At 35.5% G+C, this 23,945-nt stretch overlaps 2 protein-coding genes and 1 pseudogene across 2 annotated transcripts; 1 reads left to right on the top strand and 2 right to left on the bottom strand.

Annotated features, from left to right (window-relative positions):
• Positions 1–4,175: 4,175 nt before the first annotated feature.
• LOC147284868 (NEP1-interacting protein 2-like) lies at positions 4,176–6,483 on the bottom strand. Its single transcript, XM_086243886.1, has 5 exons — positions 5,765–6,483; positions 5,100–5,278; positions 4,849–4,932; positions 4,587–4,754; positions 4,176–4,474 (listed from the first exon to the last, which is right to left on the bottom strand). Exons 1-5 carry the CDS (start codon positions 5,916–5,918, stop codon positions 4,352–4,354), a joined length of 708 nt encoding a protein of 235 aa, XP_086100012.1. The 5' UTR covers positions 5,919–6,483; the 3' UTR covers positions 4,176–4,351.
• A 6,136-nt stretch (positions 6,484–12,619) lies between these two features.
• On the bottom strand, positions 12,620–14,431 carry LOC147284869 (NEP1-interacting protein 2-like; annotated as a pseudogene).
• Positions 14,432–16,721: 2,290 nt separating this feature from the next.
• Positions 16,722–23,188, top strand: LOC147284870 (aconitase 1). Its single transcript, XM_086243428.1, has 20 exons — positions 16,722–16,878; positions 16,988–17,092; positions 17,340–17,500; positions 17,595–17,687; positions 17,777–17,962; positions 18,088–18,249; positions 18,421–18,565; positions 18,690–18,832; positions 18,910–18,966; positions 19,057–19,136; positions 19,238–19,313; positions 19,504–19,689; positions 20,227–20,294; positions 20,378–20,496; positions 20,588–20,709; positions 20,889–20,987; positions 21,082–21,561; positions 22,088–22,186; positions 22,279–22,521; positions 22,616–23,188. Exons 1-20 carry the CDS (start codon positions 16,875–16,877, stop codon positions 22,688–22,690), a joined length of 2,703 nt encoding a protein of 900 aa, XP_086099554.1. The 5' UTR covers positions 16,722–16,874; the 3' UTR covers positions 22,691–23,188.
• The last annotated feature ends 757 nt before the right edge of the window (positions 23,189–23,945 follow it).

Below are 23,945 nucleotides of genomic sequence, written 5' to 3' on the forward strand. Positions count from 1 at the left end.
GCTAGTCATCAACAATGACTAGGTCTTATCCTAAGACGGCACATAGGCCAAAATAACACATGTAGATAAGTAGATTTACGTATATATGTGAAATGATCGATGATGAGGCTTGTTGCATGCACACATTTTCTGCCCTAAGGGCATGGAATCCTCATGCTTCTTAAGCTCAGAATTGACATGTGTTAGGGAGACTTGGCCTAAAATCGTCCAAGGTGTTTTCGGGCCTACGCTTTTTGTCTCCCGTACCATATTTGTCCTAAATTTAATCATTTTAGATGCATGAAAGTATGAAGTTTTATCTCCTCAGAGTAATTTAAGGAGATTACCCTTGTTAATATATCTAATAATAGACTATACCACTCATCAAGATAACTATTTTTACATGAAGAAAGACAATTTATACCATTTTTGTATGCATAAGATATGATCGAGATGGGTTAGGTTGGGTCGGATGAAGGTATAATGATCTAATTTTATGAAAAAATGGTTAGTTTTCAAAATGCCAAAGAACATATTCTTATCGTACATTCACATCAGTGAGATAAGTTCAACTTTCTCGCCCTCCTATTTTTTTGAATTAAAGAAAAAGAATGCTAAGAGTCCTAACTTTTTTTTTTTCTTCTAATATTTGTTTCTTAATTATCTTATGTGTTATTATTTTACTGGACATATTATTATTATTATTTTTTTAAGTTTTATATTTTATTTGTTAGTATCTAATGTACGAATGTTATGTAAGTTGAAAACAAATAAAATTGAGAAAAAAAGTTAGGATTCCTAACACATACTGAAAAAAAAAAAAAAATTACTTTTGCACAACACAGTTTTCATTTTTCATTTCACAATAAAATCCCCCTTCGTACTTTGCAAGCTTTGCAACCTCTCTAGTCATTGTATCACAACTCCACTTGCATATTGTGCAATACAACAACCGTCCACGTATAAGAAAGTATCAGTGACGCCCTACAACAAAATATTAAGATTAAACAAATATTAATTCATGAATCATGATGCAACAAAACAGTACTAGTGATAAGGTTAGCAAAAAAACAAATGAAAACAAATGCTGTTTATTAGTAAAGTATTCATGCAAAACGACTGATTCATCCTTCTAATTAATTGCAAAATATTAATCATTCCAACCATCTAGAAATGAATTGACTGAATATTATTTGCTATATATACTTGTCTCTGAGTGATGGACAGGTATATGTTAGAGCTCTTTTTTTTTCTTTAATTAATTATTTTATATATATGCATGGGTCCAATATTAATTGGAACTATAGGATGTCTTTTTGTGTTATAGGTTTTGTGTATTGACCTGATTTTGATCAATCAGAAAATTAAATAATTAACAGTAATAATATAAAGCATGACCCTTAACTTTGGATGCTTTAGAAACCATGTCCATGGTCTTTGGTTTGCACAAGATTCTATTTAGGATGGAGTCATAATTAGTATATTTATAAGTCATGTAAAACAGAGTTGTAGCGTAAACTATATTTAAGCATGGGTTTATGCCAAAAAAACCAATCGTAAAAATGGTCTATTTACAGTAATTGTCTTTCTTTAATAATTTTATTTGCACCTAACATTTTTCTCATCACACACCCATTCCATTTTATGGTGTTGATTTTTCTTTTGTTTATTTAAATTTTTATTAAGAAAATGAAAGAAGATCAAATATTTAATTGTAGTGATTGCTTGGGAAAAGTGTTAAGAGTATAATTGCACATAAAAAATGTGAAGTCTTGCAAAAGATTATATAATGTCTTGAGTATTGTCACTCATTGTCAAGCTCATACGTGCTATCACGTTACTAAATATATATTGTACATATATTTGGTTCAAATCATTACATGTGAGAGGGTTGAAATCTATAACTTCAACAAAAAGTAGTTAATAGTTATGTAATTTCGATATATGGATAACATTAAAATGAATTCCAGTTATTTGGATGCTTTAAATTCACATGAATTACTTTGACCACGGCTTTGCAGGTGATTGCCTAAAGCTGAAGGCAAACGTATACGTCTCAATGATGAAAGGAAATGCAGTCTATGCAGCATGTGAAAGGATCACATGATTGTGTTCAATTTTTAAAAAGAGAGGATGTTTGTGGTCAGAAATGAAATTCATTGAGGTCATTTTGGGATTCAACAGTCATCCACATGATATTAGGAACAAGAAAGAAAAAAAAAAAAAAAAGTGTTTGCGGTTCAAAGACTGAAAAAATGTTGAAGAATATGAAAGTTGTTGGCATTTGTTTCAAAGGGCAAGAAAAGAAAAAAGGTACATGCAAAAGACAAAGTAACAAACCTGCCTTGAGAGCTAAATTTACACCAGGAAATATATGATGAAATTCATTGCAAAGTTATTTTAAGACCCATAAAATACTTGCAATATGGGCATATGATTTTTGTTACAAACTGGAAAAATATTCTTTTATTGTATAATTTTATATATTATGACATAATAATTATGTTATTAGATTGTAAATTAAAATTTTTGATCCGAGATAATCATTCGAATCCATTGTTTTTTCGGTAGGTGAGAATCGCGTGAGATCATTGAAATGTTACAATATTCTTTTATTATTGGTGTACTTTTGCACTTTACACTTAATTACTAAGCCCATCAATCTTATCATGTTATTAATTACTCTTATTATGAATGTAGTAAATTTAATGTGAGATCTACAGTAAGAAATTAAAGCTGCCATAGATCTCACCCTACATACACGATAGCAGCTATGGCCCACAAATATGAGATGACTAAATGACTCATGTGGTAGCTGAAGAGCTAATGACTGTACTATTATATACTTTATATTTATTTTCTGCAATTGGGGTTTAGACAAGTTCTAGGCTTCTAGCTAGCTCAATGGCTACAAAGTTATTTTATGCTTGCTTTTATGGCTTTGCCCTTTTGTACTGTTTAAATATATAAATAAATAATACAAGCATCTTGCTGCTGAGCAATGCCTGCAGATTTATTTAAACAATCCTAGGAATCTCTCCTCTTTCCCCAATCTTAATGACTGGTTTTATCTTTAGTTTTTGGCCTACTTGTTTACTAAGTCAGAATTCACTTTCCAGTCTTGGAAGGATGGGATAGAATCTGATTTACTCTAGAAAAATAGAGAAACTCTTTTAGCCTACTTAGTGGTCTGGTTAGAAAGTTGTTCTTGCTTGTTATGTTGCACATGATCTGGAGCAAGCTAGAGGTTTTGAATTTCATTAAGGTCAGAGGAACACCATATTCAACTGGATAATTTGGAGTTGGGAACAGGCTGGGATGTGAGCCAGACTAACTTAGAAAAAAAAAAAAAAAAAAAAAGTTGGGATGGCCATACATCCCTTAACCTAATTTTGTCACTGCTTTTGATGTAAACAAGTTCGGAATAGATGGGCACGGACATGATTTGGCCAAACATTGTAAACAATGAGCACAATAGGACTTGATCCACATTTTGTGTGCATGATTCGCATTTGATACTGTGTCATTTCGTGTCGTACCTCTAAATCTTGTTTTTTTATAAAGTGACTTACAAGAAAAAATAGAAGACAAAAAAAAGTGAGGAACAAAATACGCTAATACACCATATCCAAAAGAAACACCTTTGGTATTGTGATATAATGTTCCTACCTACCTGATGAGATGACTTGTCAGCAAAATTTAAACCAAAATATCTCAATTGTGGAGCCAACCAATTCTCAATCAATTACATCAGGAGACAAAGTTATTGCAATCCTTGCACTTACATTATGAGATGGAGTGGAGTAATTTCCTCATAAGCACTATACTCAAGCCCAATTGGTATCTGGGTTAAAGTGGAATTCTGGATAAGATAGCTTCAAGTCATCCTTATAGGGGCATGGTGCCATGCACAACAGTAAAGACCATGTTATTATAGTAATTGAAATCTCTACTTCTGCAAACAAAAATCTTGCATTGGATACCAATAAGCTCAAGAACCTCATTATAATTGAAAAATATATATTCAAGATTTAATAGAATCCATTTTTGCAGATATATACAGTACCTTTGTGATAAACAAAGTCAAAACAGGGCCCTCTAGCTTAATACTAAATGCCTAGCAACCATTAACCAACAATGGTGTACAATTATCCTTGCCAGAAGTAATGAGTACAGCGGAGCCACAAAAGTAGGACTTGCTGTGCAATAAGAACTATCATAAATCAAAACTTTTATACATCAACTCACAATGTAGCATGATTGAACAACACTACTGGAGCAGCCTGGTAAGCAACCATACAGATGAAAAGGGTACAAAATTTGTATAATCAATGAAAGAACTTTTCTCATTTTTGTAATTTACAGAAACACATCACAGATCTCTTCTGCATAAGGGACAAGAACCATGCCTGAGGAGCCACTTATCTATACAAGGTAGGTGAAACATGTGGTGGCAGTGTGGCAAGCTTCTGACTGTCTCTCCAAGCTGAAAGTCCTGGTTCATGTTAAAATTCACAATGTCAATCACTAAGTTTCAAAAATCAACCCCCATATACAATTCCTATGAGAGAAAAAACAAATAAAACAATATGACTTAAGCCTTTAACCTGAAGGCACACAGAACACGAGACTTTCTCCCCAGAAGCATCCACATTATCGTTGCTGGTAATAAATATCTTTGGGATCCTTTCAACTGAATCTCCAGGCAATCCTTTAGCCCCACCAGTGTCAAAGATGTTGGGGAGCTCATCAAAGCTTGATTCAACAGCACCCATCTGGTTAAGCACAATAAAATGAATAGTAAGCAAATGAATGTGCCTCTGGGATTTGATGTTTCACATAACAACTAGTTTCTAAGTATGGAATTACCTGACTTTGCACTGCACTTAACATGGCCGGACCAATCCGCTCACGAACTAGTCTACCACTCAGGAGACTTGCAATGACATCAATCTGCATAATTTTGTAGGAAAATATGAAGTAGGCACTAAGAATGGCATATGCTACTCAATTAAAGCCCTAAGATCAAATTCACTACGTGACCAATTCTAAAGAACAAGCATTTGCAGCTAACACTACCTAACCATATAAATGACGGGGTCCAAAGCTTAATTGCTCACCAAGTAGAGAAGACACCCAATTCCTGATTCATCTGTTTGCCAAAGAATAAGGGAAGATTCAAACACTTCAATGGAGAAAACAGCTCCTGATATTGCTCCAACAGCAGCCCCTCTAACAAATCCACTCTCGGTCTCTTGGCCTATCAAAGCTCCAGTCATAGCTCCTAGAACGGTGCCCACTGCACACAAAAATGCCATTCCTTCAGTGAGAATCTTCTGATAACATGCAGTTGTTAATTACAAACAAGCTTTATGTTCCAAGGATCCAGATGCATTTTGATGAATGTAAAGGACAAGAATTACCAAAACCCCTTTGCCCATAAGTAAAAGATTCTCACTTTAATTAGTCCTAGAATTTAACAAGACACAATGGCATATCATATCAGCTCATCAATTCTGTTTCTAATGCATAAGATTGAATTCCTCTGTTAAAGTAAGAGAAACCCAATTGATCTTGGTTGCAGAAATTAATGATTTAAGAGCCAAATCCAATGCAATACCACGTTAAAAAGACAGAAACAGATCAACAAGTAAAACCCATCAAGGCATTAACCAAGAAAGACAAACACTTGATCAACAACGACAATGAACAAACAAAACCAAATATAAAAAAAAAAAAACAGAAAAACAAAGGGGGCAAATGAGACACAGAAATTAAAACGAACCTAATGCAAAGAAGAAGGTGAGGATCGCAGAGAATATGTTCCGCAGAATCTCAGAGAGGGCAAAGTTGGAAAAATCCTTGACCCTTTCAAAGAAATTCCCAAAGGAAAAGGAAGAGGAGGAAGAAAACCGAGATGGGTGGGCAATAATATCCATTGTTGGGTCAGAAGCTGTTGCGTTTATAAGCCTTTGTTGCTGGGATGTTGTTGAATGTTGATGATCTTAAAGCATGAATTTAAAACCCTTTTAAAAGAAGGCTATAAATACATATAAAGGAGGAGAGCAGGGGATGGATAGGTATGGTGTGTGTGTGTGTATGTATCCTTAGTCCTTAAGAGAAGAGATAGAAGAAAACCACATCGACCAACTCGCATTTAAAGCTTTTTCTTCTCCTTGACATACAGCACAACACAACTCTCTGTTTCTCTCTCTATCGCTCTCTCTCTCTCTCTCTCTCTCTCTCTCTCTAGATGATGTTAATGCTTTAGAGGGTGTTTTCTACCATTTGAGCTATATTTGCTGCTTTGTAGAATTTTGTATATGATTAAAATTTGTTTTTGGGGTTCAATCAAATACATGTGGGAGAGAGAAACGAAACGAAGAGCGACCCATTATTAAGAAGCTTCTCTGCTTTGACATTCAGGCTAATAAACCGTCCACAAAACCCGTCTGTCACTGCAAATTGTTTGTTTTTAATTTCCATCACCCATTTTTCAACAATCAGAGAGAGAGAGAGTGTCAAGGATGGGGATGGCTTTGTGAGCTTTTGATCCCCAATTGATTGGCCACCGCTGAGTCGCTGACTACAAGTGCCAAGTGGTGTACACTACAAGTCTACAACCTTGGATTTTCTTTCTTTAATAAATTTCTAGGAGTAGTAGGCGATGAAAATATCTTGCGCTGTTTTCTTTAATGCTTTGAAATTATTTTGGTTTGTTTTGTTTTGGATTGTTCACTTTGCTTAGCTTTCCTTAATCAGCATGTTGCTAACAATTCCTTCCTACCAACTCAAGTACTCAACTTGGAAACGCCATTTCAATGGTTGATTAATTACGCCACAAACAAAAATGAACAAGCAGATGGGTACATTTTAACTTACAGTAATGCTAAATAATTTTAAATTTGTATACTATTACGTGTGTTAATGTTTTCCTTATTGTGAATTAAATAAATTTTAGAGTAAATTATGTATAATAAAACACTGCAATGCAGGAGTCTTAAAGGGATCAAATGATGGGTTATATTAAACACATCCAACAAAGAAATAACAAATGAGTAACATTTTTATACAAGAGAGTTGAGATTCCTAATTGGAACCTCTTTGGACCCCACATTTTTCAAACATCTTATATATTATTATATAATAATGTTAATTGTCTCACATTTTTTTTTTTTACATTTGTATTTTATTTTATGTGTCATTATTTTATTGAAAAAATATTTCCTTTTTTTTTTTAAAAAAGTTTTATTTTTATTTTTTAGTATCAAATATTTAAATGTCATGTAAAATGATATAAAATTATAGTATAAAAATACGATAAATATAGCATTATTGATTATTATAATTTTCATAAGTACGTGAATGTACGCGAATAATTGAGAACCTTATTTTTATGGTTTATCTCAAAACCTCAAAATCTCCATGCCAATGAATAATTAGTATTAATAACTAACATTCAAATTAAAATAAATTTGAATTTCGGAAGGAAAAGGTGCTTGAAGGGAACTTATTATGAAAAAGCATGTTATGATTGAAGAAGTTTATTATATTTTTGGGTTAATTACAATTTAGTACCTCAACTTTACCTCCTATTTCAAGTTAGTACCTCAAGTTTAAAAAGTTTCAATTTCATACATCAACTTCCATTTTGTCACAATTTCATACCTCCGTTACTACTACCGTTAAGAAGTCCGTTATCCGCCTACGTGGCGCTGACGTGGCGCACGCTGACCCAATCACTAAGTGTTGACTTGATTTTTAATAATTTCCATGTGGCAGAATAATAATAAAAAAAGAATAAAATATTTAAAAATTAATTAAAATATAAAAAATTGAATTAAAAAAAACACAACCCTCATCCCCTCCCCCAGCCCGACCCACCCCCTTCCCCCTCCCCCTCCCCCTCCCTGCAACCCATCCCCTCACCACAACCCAACCCTGCCGGTAACCTCTTTCTCTCTCTCTCTCTCTCTCTCTCTCTCTCTCTCTCTCTCTCTCTCTCTCTCTCTCTCTCTCTCTCTCCTCATCCTCCTTGGCCGCGATGACGATATGTTGTCTCTCTCCCCCGATGCCGCTACCATGTTCGAGATCTTCCTCCCGAACCATCGCCAGTCGTTCCCTTTGTTCGGCGGCAGCGTCACCTCGAGTCAGAGACGGCGGCGTAGTGGTCCACTGCCTCTGCGAAACTCTAGAGAAACACCAGGTGGTTGTGGTCGGCTTCTCGTTTCGCCACCGTGACGATCGTCCAGCATCATCCAGCAGAAATTGAGAAAAAAATAAAAAATAAAAAAAATACCCATCTCGCCCAGCAACCCAAAATAAAATGGAAAAACCCCATGATCTAGATCTTGAATAAAACGAAGAACACTGCATCGGTAACCAAGATCAACCCCAAAACCATTCTCTTATCATTTTTGCCCATTTATGTCTTTTTCTTCATTTTTTGAGGGGTTTCTTCAATTTAATGTAATTTTTTTATCTTTTATCAAAAATTGTTATTTTTGTTGGATGAATTTTGATGGGTTTGAATTGTTTGGGTGTACTGCCAATTTGGAAGCTTGGAAGCACAGAGGGGGAGGGGCTGGGTTGTGGGGAGGGGATGGGTTGCAGGGGAGGGGTTGGGTTGCGGGGAGGGGAGGGGAGGGGAGGGGATGGGTTGCAGGGAGGGGAGGGGAGGGGAGGGGAGGGGATGGGTTGCAGGGGAGGGGTTGGGTTGCGGGGAGGGGATGGGAGGGGAGGGGAGGGGATGGGTTGCAGGGAGGGGGAGGGGGAGGGGTGGGTCGGGCTGGGGGGAGGGGATGGGGGTTGTGTTTTTGACCAAAAAAAATGGGGGTTGTTTTTTAATTCAATTTTTTATATTTTAATTAATTTTTAAATATTTTATTCTTTTTTTATTATTATTCTGCCACATGGAAATTATTAAAAATCAAGTCAACACTTAGTGATTGGGTCAGCGTGCGCCACGTCAGCGCCACGTAGGCGGATAACGGACTTCCTAACGGTAGTAGTAACAGAGGTATGAAATTGTGACAAAATGAAAGTTGATGTATGAAATTGAAACTTTTTAAACTTGAGGTACTAACTTGAAATAGGAGGTAAAGTTGAGGTACTAAATTGTAATTAACCCTATATTTTTTGTATGTACTATTGTACTCTCACCCAAATTAATGTGAAAGAAAGGAGTAATGGGACATGAATATCGTGTTAGGTGCGTGCCGTGTGTCTTTTATTTTGTGATGCATATCTCAGTTGGATTAACTTATGGTGTGTCAGACAAAACAAAAAAAAAAACTCATGGTGTGAGTTTCAACAAATCCTTAGAAATCAATGAGAGGGGGAAAGACAGTTGAAGAGTTTTCTTTTTCTTTGGTTACAATTTACAAGATTTATTTAATTATTATTTACTTTAAACTTTTTTAAGAGTAAACAGTATTTAGAAATTAAAAAGTGTAAGGCCCCCTTACCCAAAAATAAAAAAAGTCACTAGTGACTTAGTGAGTAAACAAATGTGGTAAATGGTAATTATTTAGATGTGTTAAACCGTTGGAGTTCACTTAAATCTAGATTGAGTTGCAAACTTTAATTTTATTTTTTTAAAATAAAAGCTAAATAAGAAATACGAATTTGTGACATCTTTAACTAAAAAAAAATATATCACTAATATTACACAGTCATCAAATGGAGGATGACTATATAGTCTATATATAAACACGTACATAGTCATAGTGTAGATTGTAGAATATGTTGCAGCTTCATTTGAAAACGTGCTTAGGCTTGCAACAACAAGCTCTTATCTCTCTATGAGACTACGCGGTTAGATCAAAAAGCCAGTTCCTGGAAAAGTAAAACCAGAGACCGCGCGCTTCTTGGTCTTGTAGGCGCGCTGTTTTTTAGACTTTTCTAAATAGGTAGGAGTCTTTCTAATTTGATGTATAAATATCTGTGGTTTTTGAGACTTAGTTCGTATTGTAATTAAATTGCATCGTTTATTAAATTGAAATGCAGAATAAGTTTCACAAAGTCTTGTCTCATTATATTTAAAATGAGATACTATCATTCCAGTTTTAGCGCGCTCGTAGTTCGTTGACTGAGCTGCTGCTACTTGTTGCTTAAAATGACTTTTGACTACTTGTGGTCATTTTTAAGAGCATTCAGTGTATTCGACCAAAAAAAAAAAAAAACCATTCGGTGTGATTAAAAGTGCAAATATGCAACAAAACCCAAGTCAATTACAGACTTACAGTGAAGGATATGCAAATATGTAAATTTTCGGTGACAACATATATATACATGAGACTTCTGGAAAGATTGCGAAAGTTAATTAATTAGTTAGGGTGGCTCTGTCAATGAGATCAGTTATGGGTATATTTACGTTCATATGGGGGAACATGTAATATCATTATACACTATAAAAAATGTGAACAAAGTTCACTCTCATTGATTAGTATAGAATGAGGTGATAATTAGTTAATAAGGACTAAAGTACCTCAATTTTAATAAAAATTGATAACAATTGAATAATAAGGACTAAAGTTTTCAATTACCACCTTATTTTGTGCCAAAAATAAAAAATATAATTTGCTCACATTTCATGTAGTGATATATAATTATATATAGATGTCTTCATCATGAATGACACTATCATTTGCAATTAAAGTCAACAAAACTTGAAATTGGTCGATCGATCAAGCTAGCCTAGCTAGCACTTTCTTTTCATTATTTTTCATTTGTACGTCTTTAATTAATTTGCATTGCCTTCACAACACGGCTAAATCAATTAAGGGTTACTAAGTCATATATATGAAAAGAAGTTTAGTAGTTGCGTCAGGATCATATATAGGGATGGATATATATTATATGAAGAAAATTCTAAGACCATCTATTCAGATTTTGTGGTCTAATGGAAGCTATATAACTAGGTAGCCTGCATGATATATATTCTAAAGTGCTCTTAAATATTATTAGAGGGGAATTGAAGCTAAGGACTCTCAACGTCATGCATGCATACGTCAACTACTCTCTCACGTTTTCTTTCTTCCTTGGTGGTTAAGCTAATTAAACAACGACCAATCATGTTATGATCGATCTATCATTGAAGAATTTCTGATTGTTTACTAATTGTATTATATAATTAATTTGGTCCATCCCTCCAGAAAAAAATAGTATATACAAATTAATCAAGGATATTCGACTACAGTATTAACCTGGTTTTTAAAATTAAGTTTCAAATCAGAATTCCCGAGATTATATATAAAGCTAAAAGGAGAGGTTTAGTGTAAATTTCATAAAAAATGAGATTATTTAAAATATCATTTCTCTAATACAGCCTATACAGTTTATATATACGTACCGTAAAAAAACTACTTGTGAAGAGGTTATTGTGTCTATTATAATTGAAAGTTTGAAACATTACTAGTCATGTCAATGCAGTGTAATCTACCAGATATTTTTGTAAATTGTACTAGCCAGTATGCCTAGAACTCATATATGCATATATATCATTCTGATATTAGTCTATCACCTAATGTTTTGTACTGTCCAAAGTCCAATTTGGGGAAATTAATAATTTACTCATCAGATGAATTATTATATGTTACATGTACATGTGACGCAGCGTAACACGCAATTAAAAGAGATTAGGGAAAACCAGCGTTAACCCTAAGAAAGAATCTGGAATCCACCAAAGAAATGAGAGAAATTTCAAGGTTTTCTAATTGAAAATAATAATAATTGAATCTTACAAACAGCCAAAAAGGTTGTTTAAATACGTTCAGAACCCTAGACGTTCGAAATTTAAAACGGAAATAAAAATGGAAATAAAGTGCAATTTAAGAAATTTATTCAAAAATATTAAATTGCTTATTTGAAGCCCTAAACGAAGGAATTTGGCCAAAATAAGTATATCATAGGTCCATTTCTGACACTGGGCTAGGCTGAAGCTTATTTCTTTTCTTGGCCTTCTGGCGATCGAGTTGTTGCATGAACCATTTTGCTATTTGTTCTACATCAACAAGGTACATCACTACATCTGCACATCAGACAAAATAGGCAGATTCGAGTATATATAAATATGCACATGTGTGTGTGTCTGAAAGCTCAACTGTTCAAGTATTGTTTGGGCTCTTAACCATTTAACTAGCTATCAAGTAATAACTAAAGGGAATAAAAAAAACAAAATATTAATTAATTTTTTGGTCATGCTGGGCTATTCATTCAAATCAAGGTGTCAGGCAGTATGCATATATATGCAGAATGAGTTGCACCAGAGGTAGAATTAGTTAGATGCTTTATTTATTTCCTGAGTTAGATATGCTTAACAAAATAGTTAATTAGATAAAAACTCTATAAGATAATTTTTATAAAATGCCTTGCAACCATTAACCAACAATGGTGTACAATTGTCCTTGACTGATGAAAATGAGCAACAGGGAGCCAGAAAACTAGCTTGCTGTGCAATATATAAGAACTATCATTAATCAAAAAATTCATACATCAACTCAGAATGTAGCATGATTGAACAACACTACTGGAGCAGCCTGGTAACTTATAAGCAAAGCAACCATACAGATGAAAAGGGTACAAAATTTGTATAATCCATGAAAGAACATTTCTCATTTTTGTAATTTGCAGAAACACATCACAGATCCCTTCTGCATAGTAGGCAAGAACCATGCCCAAGGAGCCACTTATTTATACAACGTAGAAGAAACATGTGGTGGCAGTGTGGCTAACTTCTGACTGTCTCTCCAAGCTGAAAGCTAGTCCTGGTTCATGTTAAAATTCACAATGTCAATCACTCAGTTTCAAAAATCAACCCCAATTCTCTTGCCTATGGGAGAAAAAAAAAATAACAAAGAAAACAATATGGCTTTAATTAAGCCTGGGATTGTGCCTCTGGGATGCTTTCACATAACAACTAGTTTCTAAGTACGGAATTACCTGACTTTGCACTGCTCTTAACATGTATGGACCGGTCCGCTCACGAATTAGTCTACCACTCAGGAGACTTACAATGACATCAATCTGCATAATTTTGTAGGACAACATGAATTAGGCACCTCAGAATGGCATTTGCTACTCAATTAAAGCCCTAAGATCAAATTCACCAAGTGAACAATTCTAAAGAACAAGCATTTGCAGCTAAAACCACCTAACCATATAAATGATGTGATCCAAAGCTTAATTGCTCACTAAGTAGATAGATGAGACACCCAATTCCTGATTCATCTGTTTGCCAAAGAATACAGGATGTTTCAAACACTTCAATGGAGAAAACAGCTCCTGAGATTGCTCCAACAGCAGCCCCTCTAACAAATCCACACTCAAGTCTCTTGGCCTATCAAAGCTCCAGTCATAGCTCCTCCTAACAAGGTGCTCACTGCACACAAAAATGCCATTTCCTTCAGTGATAATCTTATAATAACATGCAGTTGTTAATTACCAAAAAAAAAAAAATCTTTATGTTCCAAGGATCCAGATGCATTTTGCTGAAGGTGAAAGACAAGAATTACCAAATGGCACAATGCCTTTGTCCATAAGCAAAAGATTTTCACTTTAATTAGACCTGGACGTTTTTAACAAGAAACAATGGCATATCATATCAGCCCATCAATTCTGTTTCTAATGCATGAAATTGAATTCCTCTGTTAAAGTAAGAGAAACCCAATTGATCTTGGTTGCAGATATTTCATATTACCACGTTCAAAAGACAGAAACAAATCAATAAGCAACACCCATTAAGGCATTAGCCTAGAAAGACAAAAAATTTCATCAATAACGACAATGAACAAACAGAAGCCAGATATTAAAAAACAATAAAAATAACAAAGAGAAGTTAAAACGAACCTAATGTAAACAAGAAGGTCAGGATCGCAGTTAATATGTTGCCAAGAATCACAAAGACCCTTTCGAAGACATTCCCAAGTGAATAAGAGGAGGAAGAAAAACGAGATGGGTGGGAAATTGTTGAATGTTGATCTCAAAGCATGAATTTAAACCTCTTTATAGAAGGCTATAAATAAATATATAAAGGAGGAGGGGATGTTGCTCGATCGGATGTTTGTTTCTAATTTGATCTATAATATCATTCCACTTTTAGCGACGGCGCTCGGAGTTCGTTGCCCGCAGCTGCTGCATGCTATTCGTTGCTAAAAACTACTTATAGGGTCATTTTTAGACCACTACATCGGTTATATTTGATAATTTTTTATTGGGTTGATAGTGTGAATAATCGCACAGTGCGGATAAAAAAAACACATGTTACTACATTTTTTATGTACCTGTATTTGCGGTTAACCCTGACCCGGTCAAGAAAGAAAATAAGAAACTTACATAGAGAAAATTATAACAATGATCTTCGAATTTTACTTTACGTATCACTTTGGTCCATGAATTTATTTTTTGAATTCTATAGTCCCTAAACTTTCACTCGTGTATTACTTAAGTTCATTTCGTCAATTTTATCTCATTTTTTTCTGTCAATTTTAGTCACGTGCATGTATCATCTTTAGGGAATAAAAAGGAGTTGAGTTTCTATTGTTACCCCTCAAATGAGGGTCATGTGCTTGACACGTAACTAAGACTAACAGAAAAAATGATCAGAATTAACGAAATGAACTTAAGTAATATACACGAATAAAAGTTCATGGACTATAAAATTCAAAAACAAGTTTGTAGATCAAAGTGACATTCAAAATAAAGTTTGAGGACCATTGTTATAATTGACTCAACTTAAATATTGTGAAAGTTAGGATAACCATGTCAATGAGAGTACTTATAAATATATATACAAATTCGATCAAATGCAGACGATGGAACATACAAACTTGCCACTAAGCACTCGGTAGCTCCGTTGAGAGCTCGGCGAAGTTTTTTAAAACAGGTGAGTGCTGCAAGCAGTGCTCGGCGTTGCTTCCTCCGCTTGGTTTTGAGTGTATAGGCCGATAGATTCACTCAATCTCTTCCTAGAGTATAGAATGATCTTTGTGGAGGTGGTATGTTAGGGTTTAGCTTTGAGATTTTGGAATGAAAGCTAAACTATAACATAAATATTGACAAATCATGTCTGAGTGCTTGGTGCAGAAAAATTACCGAGCGCTCGACAGTGGTCACCGAATGCTCAGCGTTGAGTGCGAACATTCACATCTAAATGGGCATATATATATATATATATATCTTTTGCAGTTTGAACTCAAGAAAGCTTGAAATTGGTCGATCAAGCTAGCCAGCTAGCACTTTCTTTCTTTTTAATTGCATTGCCTTCACCACAGGGCTAATTTTAATTAAGGGTTACCAAGTCATATATATATATATATATATATGAAAAAAATTAAGTTTAGTACGTAATTGCTTCTAAGAGCGTCATCATATATGATTCATCATTCATGCATGCATATGCTCATCTGCAGGATATATAATTAATTGTGCAGTTAGTACGATCGAATAGATATCATATATATGATGAGGTAATGTTAATTAGTTATTCTGATTCCCAGAAGAAAAATCCAAGTCCATATATATTCAAATTTTGTGGTCTAATGACTAATATTCCAAGCTAAGCTAGCTAATATATTAAGCTAGGTAGCCTGCACAATATTCTAAAGAGAGGGAAAGTCATGCATGCATGCATATGTCAAGTACTCGATCTCTCACGTTTTCTTTCTTCTACTTTTGGTGGTTAAGCTAAACAACGACCCATCATGTCATGATCATTGAAATTTCTGATAGTCAATTAATTAATTATTTTGTGCCAAATAGGCAAATAATGTTTTGTAGTGTTCAATATGTATCTCAAACCTCCACAGCTTGAGGCCGGACGTACAACATTCATGTAAGAGGGAATTAAGGTATAAATATAGCTTTAATTTGCATGCAAAAATAAAAAATTCTTCTAAGCATTGCATTAGCATATATGATAGCTCTGAATATACTAAAACAGACACTTACTAATGAAGGTCTATCCATTAGTAATACACAAAATAAGTCAATTACAAAGACAATATTGGGATGAGTTAGCTAGGAATATATATTCCTGGGATTGAAGGAGTCGTTGGTTAATAATGAGGTCCTATCCATGGACCTCATTAGTAATATTACTAATTCACTAAAGAAATATTACTAATATAATTAGATACGCACTTTGTAAACAAACTTGAAATTTTTGATCCCAAGTCAAATTGAATAAGGATTAAGATAGAGATCGATCAATTTTATCCTACTTCTAAGTTCTAAATAATTAGAAAAAGGAATCATGTGTCACCTAATAGTAGGTTAAACCAAACCAATGTGTTACCTAATAGTAGGTTATAGACCAAACCTTGTTAAAAAAAAAAAAATCAAAACTAGTTGCATGTCACCGTAAAACAAATTAAATTTTTCAAGGTTGAGATTTCATCGGCTAAAAAAGAAGGGTTGAAATTTCCAACATTTCTCTTTGTACTATAGGAAACTTCTATCGAGGATATTATTGCCATTTTCATTTTCGTGAAGGATGCTGTTGCTAATTAAAAATTTAAAACCACAATTATGAATATCCAATGTGGTCTTAAAAATTTAAAATAGCAATTTTCATAAAAATAACAATATTCATGAAAATAGATGTAAAGCCACACGCCCACCACGGGCCCACGGCCCACTCTTACCTGAGAGACCAATGGCAACTAAGAAGGTGCAAGGATACAAAACTAGGCACGCCCTCACGGAATCATTACTAGACCGAGATCAGGATTCAGGATATTCATCGCACCAAGAAGAAAATACGAGCATACGATAACAAACAAATACTGCAATATAACGTCGAGTCCACACGCACCACCGTCGCTCTCACTCTTAAAAACTTCACCTACTCGATCGGTCTCACTCTCAGTGTCTGAATCTCCGATCGAATTTTTGCTATGGGTACTGTAACAACTAACAACCACCAGCTCAATCTCACTCTCTTTTCTTGTTCTGATCGATCGCAACTTCTTTTTTTACTTTTCATTTTGACGTTTTGGATTGATTGCAGCGACCGAGAACCCGTTCAAGAGCATATTGAAGGCGCTCGAGAAGCCGGACGGTGGCGAATTCGGAAAATACTACAGCCTGCCAGCTCTCAACGATCCTAGAATCGGTTCGTTGCTCTGATTTTTCCTGTAATTTTTTGTTTGGTTGCTGAGAAACAGTAGGAAATGAGTAGAACAGTTTGAATCCTTGTGATTTGTGTTGTTCTTATTCTGTTTTTAATCTTTATAGCTGCTCATCAATCATTATTCTGTATATTAGTTTTGTAATTTTTTGTTGTTTTTGTCATTTTCAAGTGTGAAATTTTGTGATGAAAATGAAATGGTTGACTGTGTTATTTGGCGTTGGTGTTGCAGATAAGCTACCGTTCTCTATTAAGATTCTTCTGGAATCGGCAATCCGAAACTGCGATGAGTTTCAGGTTAAGAGTAAGGATGTTGAGAAAATTATTGATTGGGAGAACTCCTCTCCCAAACAGGTCGAGATCCCATTCAAACCTGCTAGAGTCCTTCTCCAGGTAAACAGTATGTGGATAGTCACTCTTGTCACTTGCCGTTATCAAAATGTTAGTGATAAGCGGATTATCAATGTCTTGTTCATCTGGTTCTCAGGATTTTACTGGGGTGCCCGCTGTTGTTGATCTAGCTTGTATGCGAGATGCCATGAACAAGCTCAAGGGAGATTCTAACAAGATTAACCCTTTGGTCAGCTCATTATACACATGTCATTTGCTTTAGTTCATGTTAATCGTAATTATTTCAAAGAGTATCAACATGAGCTTCTCATGATGTAGGTCCCAGTAGACCTTGTCATTGATCACTCAGTTCAGGTGGATGTGGCAAGATCACAAAATGCAGTGCAGGCAAATATGGAACTTGAGTTCCAGCGGAACAAAGAACGGTTCGGTTTTCTGAAATGGGGATCCAATGCATTCCATAACATGCTCGTTGTTCCTCCTGGGTCGGGGATTGTCCACCAGGTAATTGCATCATTTCAGAAACAAAAAAAATTTATTCTCTAATACATCACTCCCATTTTTTCAGTTTTCTTTATGTAACTCCAGTATGCCAACCTGAGATATACAAATTGAATGCTGATTTGCAGGTTAATTTAGAATACCTTGGCCGAGTCGTGTTCAACACAGATGGCTTGCTTTACCCTGATAGTGTTGTTGGGACGGATTCACACACAACCATGATAGATGGATTAGGTGTTGCTGGCTGGGGAGTAGGTGGGATCGAAGCAGAAGCTACAATGCTTGGCCAGGTAATGGAGTGTGCTTCTATGGATCTTTACCTGCTTTTTGATAAATAACCTGATATCTTCCTTGTGATTTATTGACCCTTTCATCATATTACAACTTGAATTTTATTGTAATGCACTTCCTTTTGCAGTTTCTTATCCAGAAATATTCATTTGATCTTTTTTGGTATGCAGCCCATGAGCATGGTCCTACCTGGTGTGGTTGGATTTAAATTATTAGGAAAACTGAGAGATGGTGTGACAGCTACTGACTTGGTTCTGACAGTAACTCAAATGCTGAGGAAGCATGGAGTTGTTGGCAAGTTTGTGGAGTTTTATGGTAAACCCATATGTGTAATCATAGTATCTAGTAATATTATTGTTGTCAATGGTAGATGCTGCAGCTGCTGGTTGCTTTGCTTATTCATCTTACATTAGATGTTGGCCTGTAATTTCTTATGCAGGGGAAGGCATGAGTGAATTATCATTAGCAGACCGTGCCACTATTGCCAACATGTCTCCCGAGTATGGCGCAACCATGGGCTTCTTTCCTGTGGATCATGTCACACTGCAATATCTGAGACTAACAGGCAGAAGTGATGACAAAGTAAGGGCTTGTTTAAACACTATTTGATATATAATGTCCGTTTGTTTGCATGCTGAGATAAAAATTTTATCATGTAGGTTTCACTGATAGAATCATATTTACGGGCTAACAGGATGTTTGTCGACTACAATGAGGTAAAATATGTGCATCTATTACTTTGTATACCATTCTATTCAACATCTTTTACAATATGGGTTCTGAATGAATATTATTCCTGAACTCAGCCACAGGTCGAGAGAGTGTACTCCTCGTATCTTGAGCTAAATCTTGAGGAGGTGGATCCATGCATATCAGGTCCAAAGAGGTAAAATTTCTTGGTAAATCAAGCTAGTATGCACACATTTTGTACCAATTTTTGAATTTCAATCTTTCATGACATGCCACTGAGAAGCATATGTTTTCTAGGCCGCATGATCGTGTTCCTTTGAAAGAAATGAAAGCGGATTGGCATGCATGCCTTGACAATAGAGTTGGATTTAAGGTGAGAACTTCCATAAATTAACACAAATTGTCATTTAGCACTGCATGGAATTGGAAACTGTGTGGCCATTTCATGTTCTAGAATTTGATTACTTAATAGATTAATGTTCACTTAAAAGCAAATATCAGTCTTTTATCGTCATGGGTATCTTCCCTCTCTTTTTGCTTATGTTTCTTGCATGGTATTGCAGGGTTTTGCTGTGCCAAAGGAATCTCAAAGTAAAGTTGTAGAGTTCACATTTCACGGAACCCCAGCACAGCTTAGGCATGGGGATGTTGTTATAGCAGCTATTACCAGTTGCACAAACACCTCAAATCCTAGTGTAATGCTTGGAGCTGCTTTGGTTGCGAAGAAAGCTTGTGAATTAGGATTGGAGGTTGGATGGCTCTGCTTGTGGTTCATTTCTCATGTTGGTGTAATCATTTACAGGATGAAAAAAAGGAACAAATGAAATTTATTATGCATCAATTATAGGATGAAAAATGTAACAAAGGAAGTATATTATGCTATACTCACAAGAGGATTGGTCTTCTGAGGTATAGAATGATGCTATAGCCTATAGTTCATGAATTTCATGTCAGATAAAATGCATTACCATACTTTTGTGGTAGTCTATTTTAGAGTGTAAGTCGATTTCCAATTTGGCTGCTGTGCAAGTCAAAGATAAAGCCCAAGCAAAAATTTCTTTTTTTCCTGAAATTTGAAGTTTCTCTGTGGTTTGCTATCTTTGGGACAGCAAATGTGTGCCTGCCGTTCAGCAGGCTAACTTACCATCCCCTTGTTTTTCAGTCTACTGAATACTTCTAAAGTTACATAATAGAAAGCTTATTTTTCTTTCCGCATTGTATACTTCAGTAGGGCAATTTAGCGAGTCTTAGTTATTTAACTTGAAATTTTTTTTGTCCTTTATTAGGTGAAGCCATGGATTAAGACAAGTCTTGCCCCAGGTTCTGGGGTTGTAACCAAATACTTGGAAAAAAGGTACTTTTAAGAATTTATGTACTATATCTCGAGAAAGTTATCCTATTTTTGTGACATTTATAAGTCATGTATTGTTCCTGAAGTGGGTTGCAGAAGTATTTGAATCAGCTAGGGTTCAATATTGTTGGCTATGGATGCACCACATGCATTGGGAATTCAGGAGACCTTGATGAAGCAGTGGCATCAGCTATTACAGAAAATGGTAAATAATTTCTACAGTTAATGCTCATACAGATGCTACTCAGTTGAGTCTTGCAAGGTGACTAAGTTGTTTGTTTTCTGCACATTTACAGATGTAGTAGCTGCGGCTGTATTATCTGGAAATAGGAATTTTGAGGGTCGTGTACATCCTTTAACAAGGGCTAATTATCTTGCTTCTCCTCCCCTTGTTGTTGCCTATGCTCTTGCTGGCACGGTATGGAGCTCACAAATTCTTGCACAAGAACTTTTTACTGTGTATCACAGTATATTATGCATCTTTTATGCTATCTAATTTGCATATGCTGATATGCCTTCTTCCTTTTTTTTTTTTTCTTCTGTGTGCTTATCTGAATTTGTGCCTGTAACATTTGTCTATTTGGTACAACGCTGCAGGTAGATATTGATTTCGAAAAAGAACCAATTGGGTTGGGAAAAGATGGAAAGAAGATTTTTTTCAGGGACATTTGGCCATCCAATGAAGAAGTAGCACAGGTAAGTTGCTCTACTGCTTCATTATGGAATTATTTTTCTTTTTTGAAAGAACCAATTGGCTTGGAAATTCATGTTGTTCTTATGTTGTCTTCAGGTTGTGCAATCAAATGTGCTTCCTCATATGTTTATGGCTACATACGAAGCAATCACAAAAGGAAATCCCATGTGGAATCAGTTATCTGTACCTTCGGGCAATCTTTATGCCTGGGACCCAACATCAACTTATATTCACGAGCCACCTTACTTTAAAGATATGACCATGTCTCCTCCAGGCCCTCATGGATTGAAGAATGCTTACTGCTTGCTTAACTTTGGAGATAGTATTACCACTGACCACATCTCACCTGCTGGTAGCATCCACAAAGACAGTCCAGCAGCCAAATACCTTATGGAACGTGGTGTTGATAGAAGAGACTTCAACTCTTATGGTAGTCGTCGTGGTAATGATGAGGTGATGGCGAGGGGAACTTTTGCAAATATTCGCTTGGTCAATAAGTTTTTGAAAGGAGAAGTTGGTCCCAGAACAATCCATATTCCCACCGGAGAGAAATTGTCTGTGTTTGATGCTGCCATGGTAATGTCCACCTATCTCAACTTTTGCATAAGGTTCTTAGAAATTGAAAGGAAAATTGGGCCTAAAATATTTTAAATTCTTTGGGAAGAATTTCTTGAATATTCTATGTTATAATGTTGATGCCTTTTAATTTCACCTAAATTTTGATCAAGTTTAGTAGGTACACAGACTTATCATGGATTTTTCTTTCTTTTTTCCCTTAAAAAAATGTGTACTACATAACACTGGAATTCATTGCGCAATGGAGTTTGCATTCTGGATATAATATAAGATATTTTTGACCAAAACAAAACTTTAAGACCTAGTAGGGTCTACCAAACAAACTCATAACAAAAATTTTCCGGTGGGTTATTCTGATTTTTAACTGTGTATGTATTTCTGAATTTATTGAGTGGGTTTATGCTTTTTAGTTAGATTAGATAATGAAATGTGTCTACTTGAATAATTCATCAATAAAGGTATAAGTTTTGTTATTACCGTTGTGCTAAATCACTTACAATTTCTGCTCTGTTACTTCTATTAACAGAGGTACAAAAGTGAAGGGCATGATACAATTATTTTGGCTGGTGCCGAATATGGGAGTGGAAGTTCTCGTGATTGGGCTGCTAAGGGTCCAAAGCTACTGGTATGCCCTTTTGCAGTATGCTATTCCATTTAATTCCAGTATATGTGTGACCTATCTAATGAAGAAATACTTTAAATCATGATTATTTTCAGGGTGTGAAGGCAGTCATAGCAAAGAGCTACGAGCGTATTCACCGCAGTAACCTTGTGGGCATGGGTATCATTCCACTATGTTTTAAGGCTGGGGAAGATGCTGAAACTCTTGGCTTAACTGGCGAGGAACGCTACACCATTGATCTTCCAAGCAGTGTTAGTGAAATTAGACCCGGTCAGGATGTCACAGTAGTGACAGATAATGGCAAGTCATTCGAATGTACGCTACGGTTTGATACAGAGGTAATGGATTGCATCATACTTTGCTGTTGTTGCATCTTTATTGCCTTGTCAAGCTCAGGTTGGTTCAAACTCACTTCTTCCTTCTTTGGTGCAGGTGGAACTGGCTTATTTTGATCACGGAGGCATTTTGCAATATGTCATCAGGAATCTGATCAGCTCAAAAAGTTAGATCAACCGTTACCTATTGCCATGCAGGTGTAGCCGTGTAGGTCATCATTGTACCAATATTTCCTCCAGTTCGAATAATCAACATGGTTGTCCAACACAAAGAAAGCTTCAACCCTAGAGCTGAACCACCTACATTACAAATAAAGAAATATTGGTGGGAATATTCAGGCGTTTTAAACTTTTAATGCTTAATGGCCAAAAAAAAAAAACTTTTAACGCTTGTATCATTCCTGATGATAATTTTCAATATTATTGGATCATTGGTTGATTTTATAATCTTCCAATTGTAACTGTTAAATTGGCCTTAGTGGAGGTGTGGAGGGCACTCGATGCGATCATGTTTTCTGCTTGATACTCAACTCTAAGCCTGTTTTGCTATCAATCTCCACCTTTTTAATTCAGTCTATAGGATTTAGCCCAAGTTCCTGCAAGTTTGGCACAATTGTATGCTAGATACTATTTGATAAATTGCAAATTGTTCTGCTTCTTGTGCCACTAAGCTGTATTTTTCACCCTTTTAACTCGTAACTGGGTTGATAACATATTTTCTAAAAGATGGCAGAAAAATGATGGTTGTTCATGTTGTCAGCTATTGATGCACGTCGACCTAATATTAGAGTATGATTATTTGTATCATCTCAATTTATTATTTTATACTAAAAAAGTAGATACCTTGAACGAGCGGCTCATTTTTGGTAATAGGTAATATGATCATGAATACCAGAAATAAAATAACCTTCATATTCTGTCGCATTAATTAGCCACGTAATGTATCTGATAGAATTAGCACCACCACCTCTTAAAAGGATGAGCTGAGCCTGCAAACCCCACACTAAATGAGTCTTTTTTTGTTTAAAGTAGGATTGACAATAAGCCAAGCCTGAGCTACTAGAGCTTGAGTTGGGTCACCTCCAAATTACCAAACTCTTACCACAAGTCTAAAACCCAAGCTCGAGCCGGCTCATGAGCTTGGTTTGCATGAGTAAGTTATATATTTTTATAACTATTGTATAGAATACTGATACTAAAAGTTAGACAATAGGATTAATTTCAGCTCAGTCCTCAAATTTGTTTCAATTTTCAATATAGAATCTTAAACTCTGGCTTGGGTTCAGCTTTTGAAGCCCATCAAGCTCTGTTTTTCCGAGCTAGGTAAGGAAGGATAAGAAATGGCCTGTTTCAGTACCCAAGGATCATCTCCACCAAGATGGGCAGAAGACCAAGAGCCATTGGTAAATAATGAAACATATAATAGT

Source organism: Dryas octopetala, chromosome 5 (assembly GCF_963921425.1).
Source record: "Dryas octopetala chromosome 5, drDryOcto1.1, whole genome shotgun sequence".
Lineage (NCBI taxonomy): Eukaryota > Viridiplantae > Streptophyta > Magnoliopsida > Rosales > Rosaceae > Dryas > Dryas octopetala.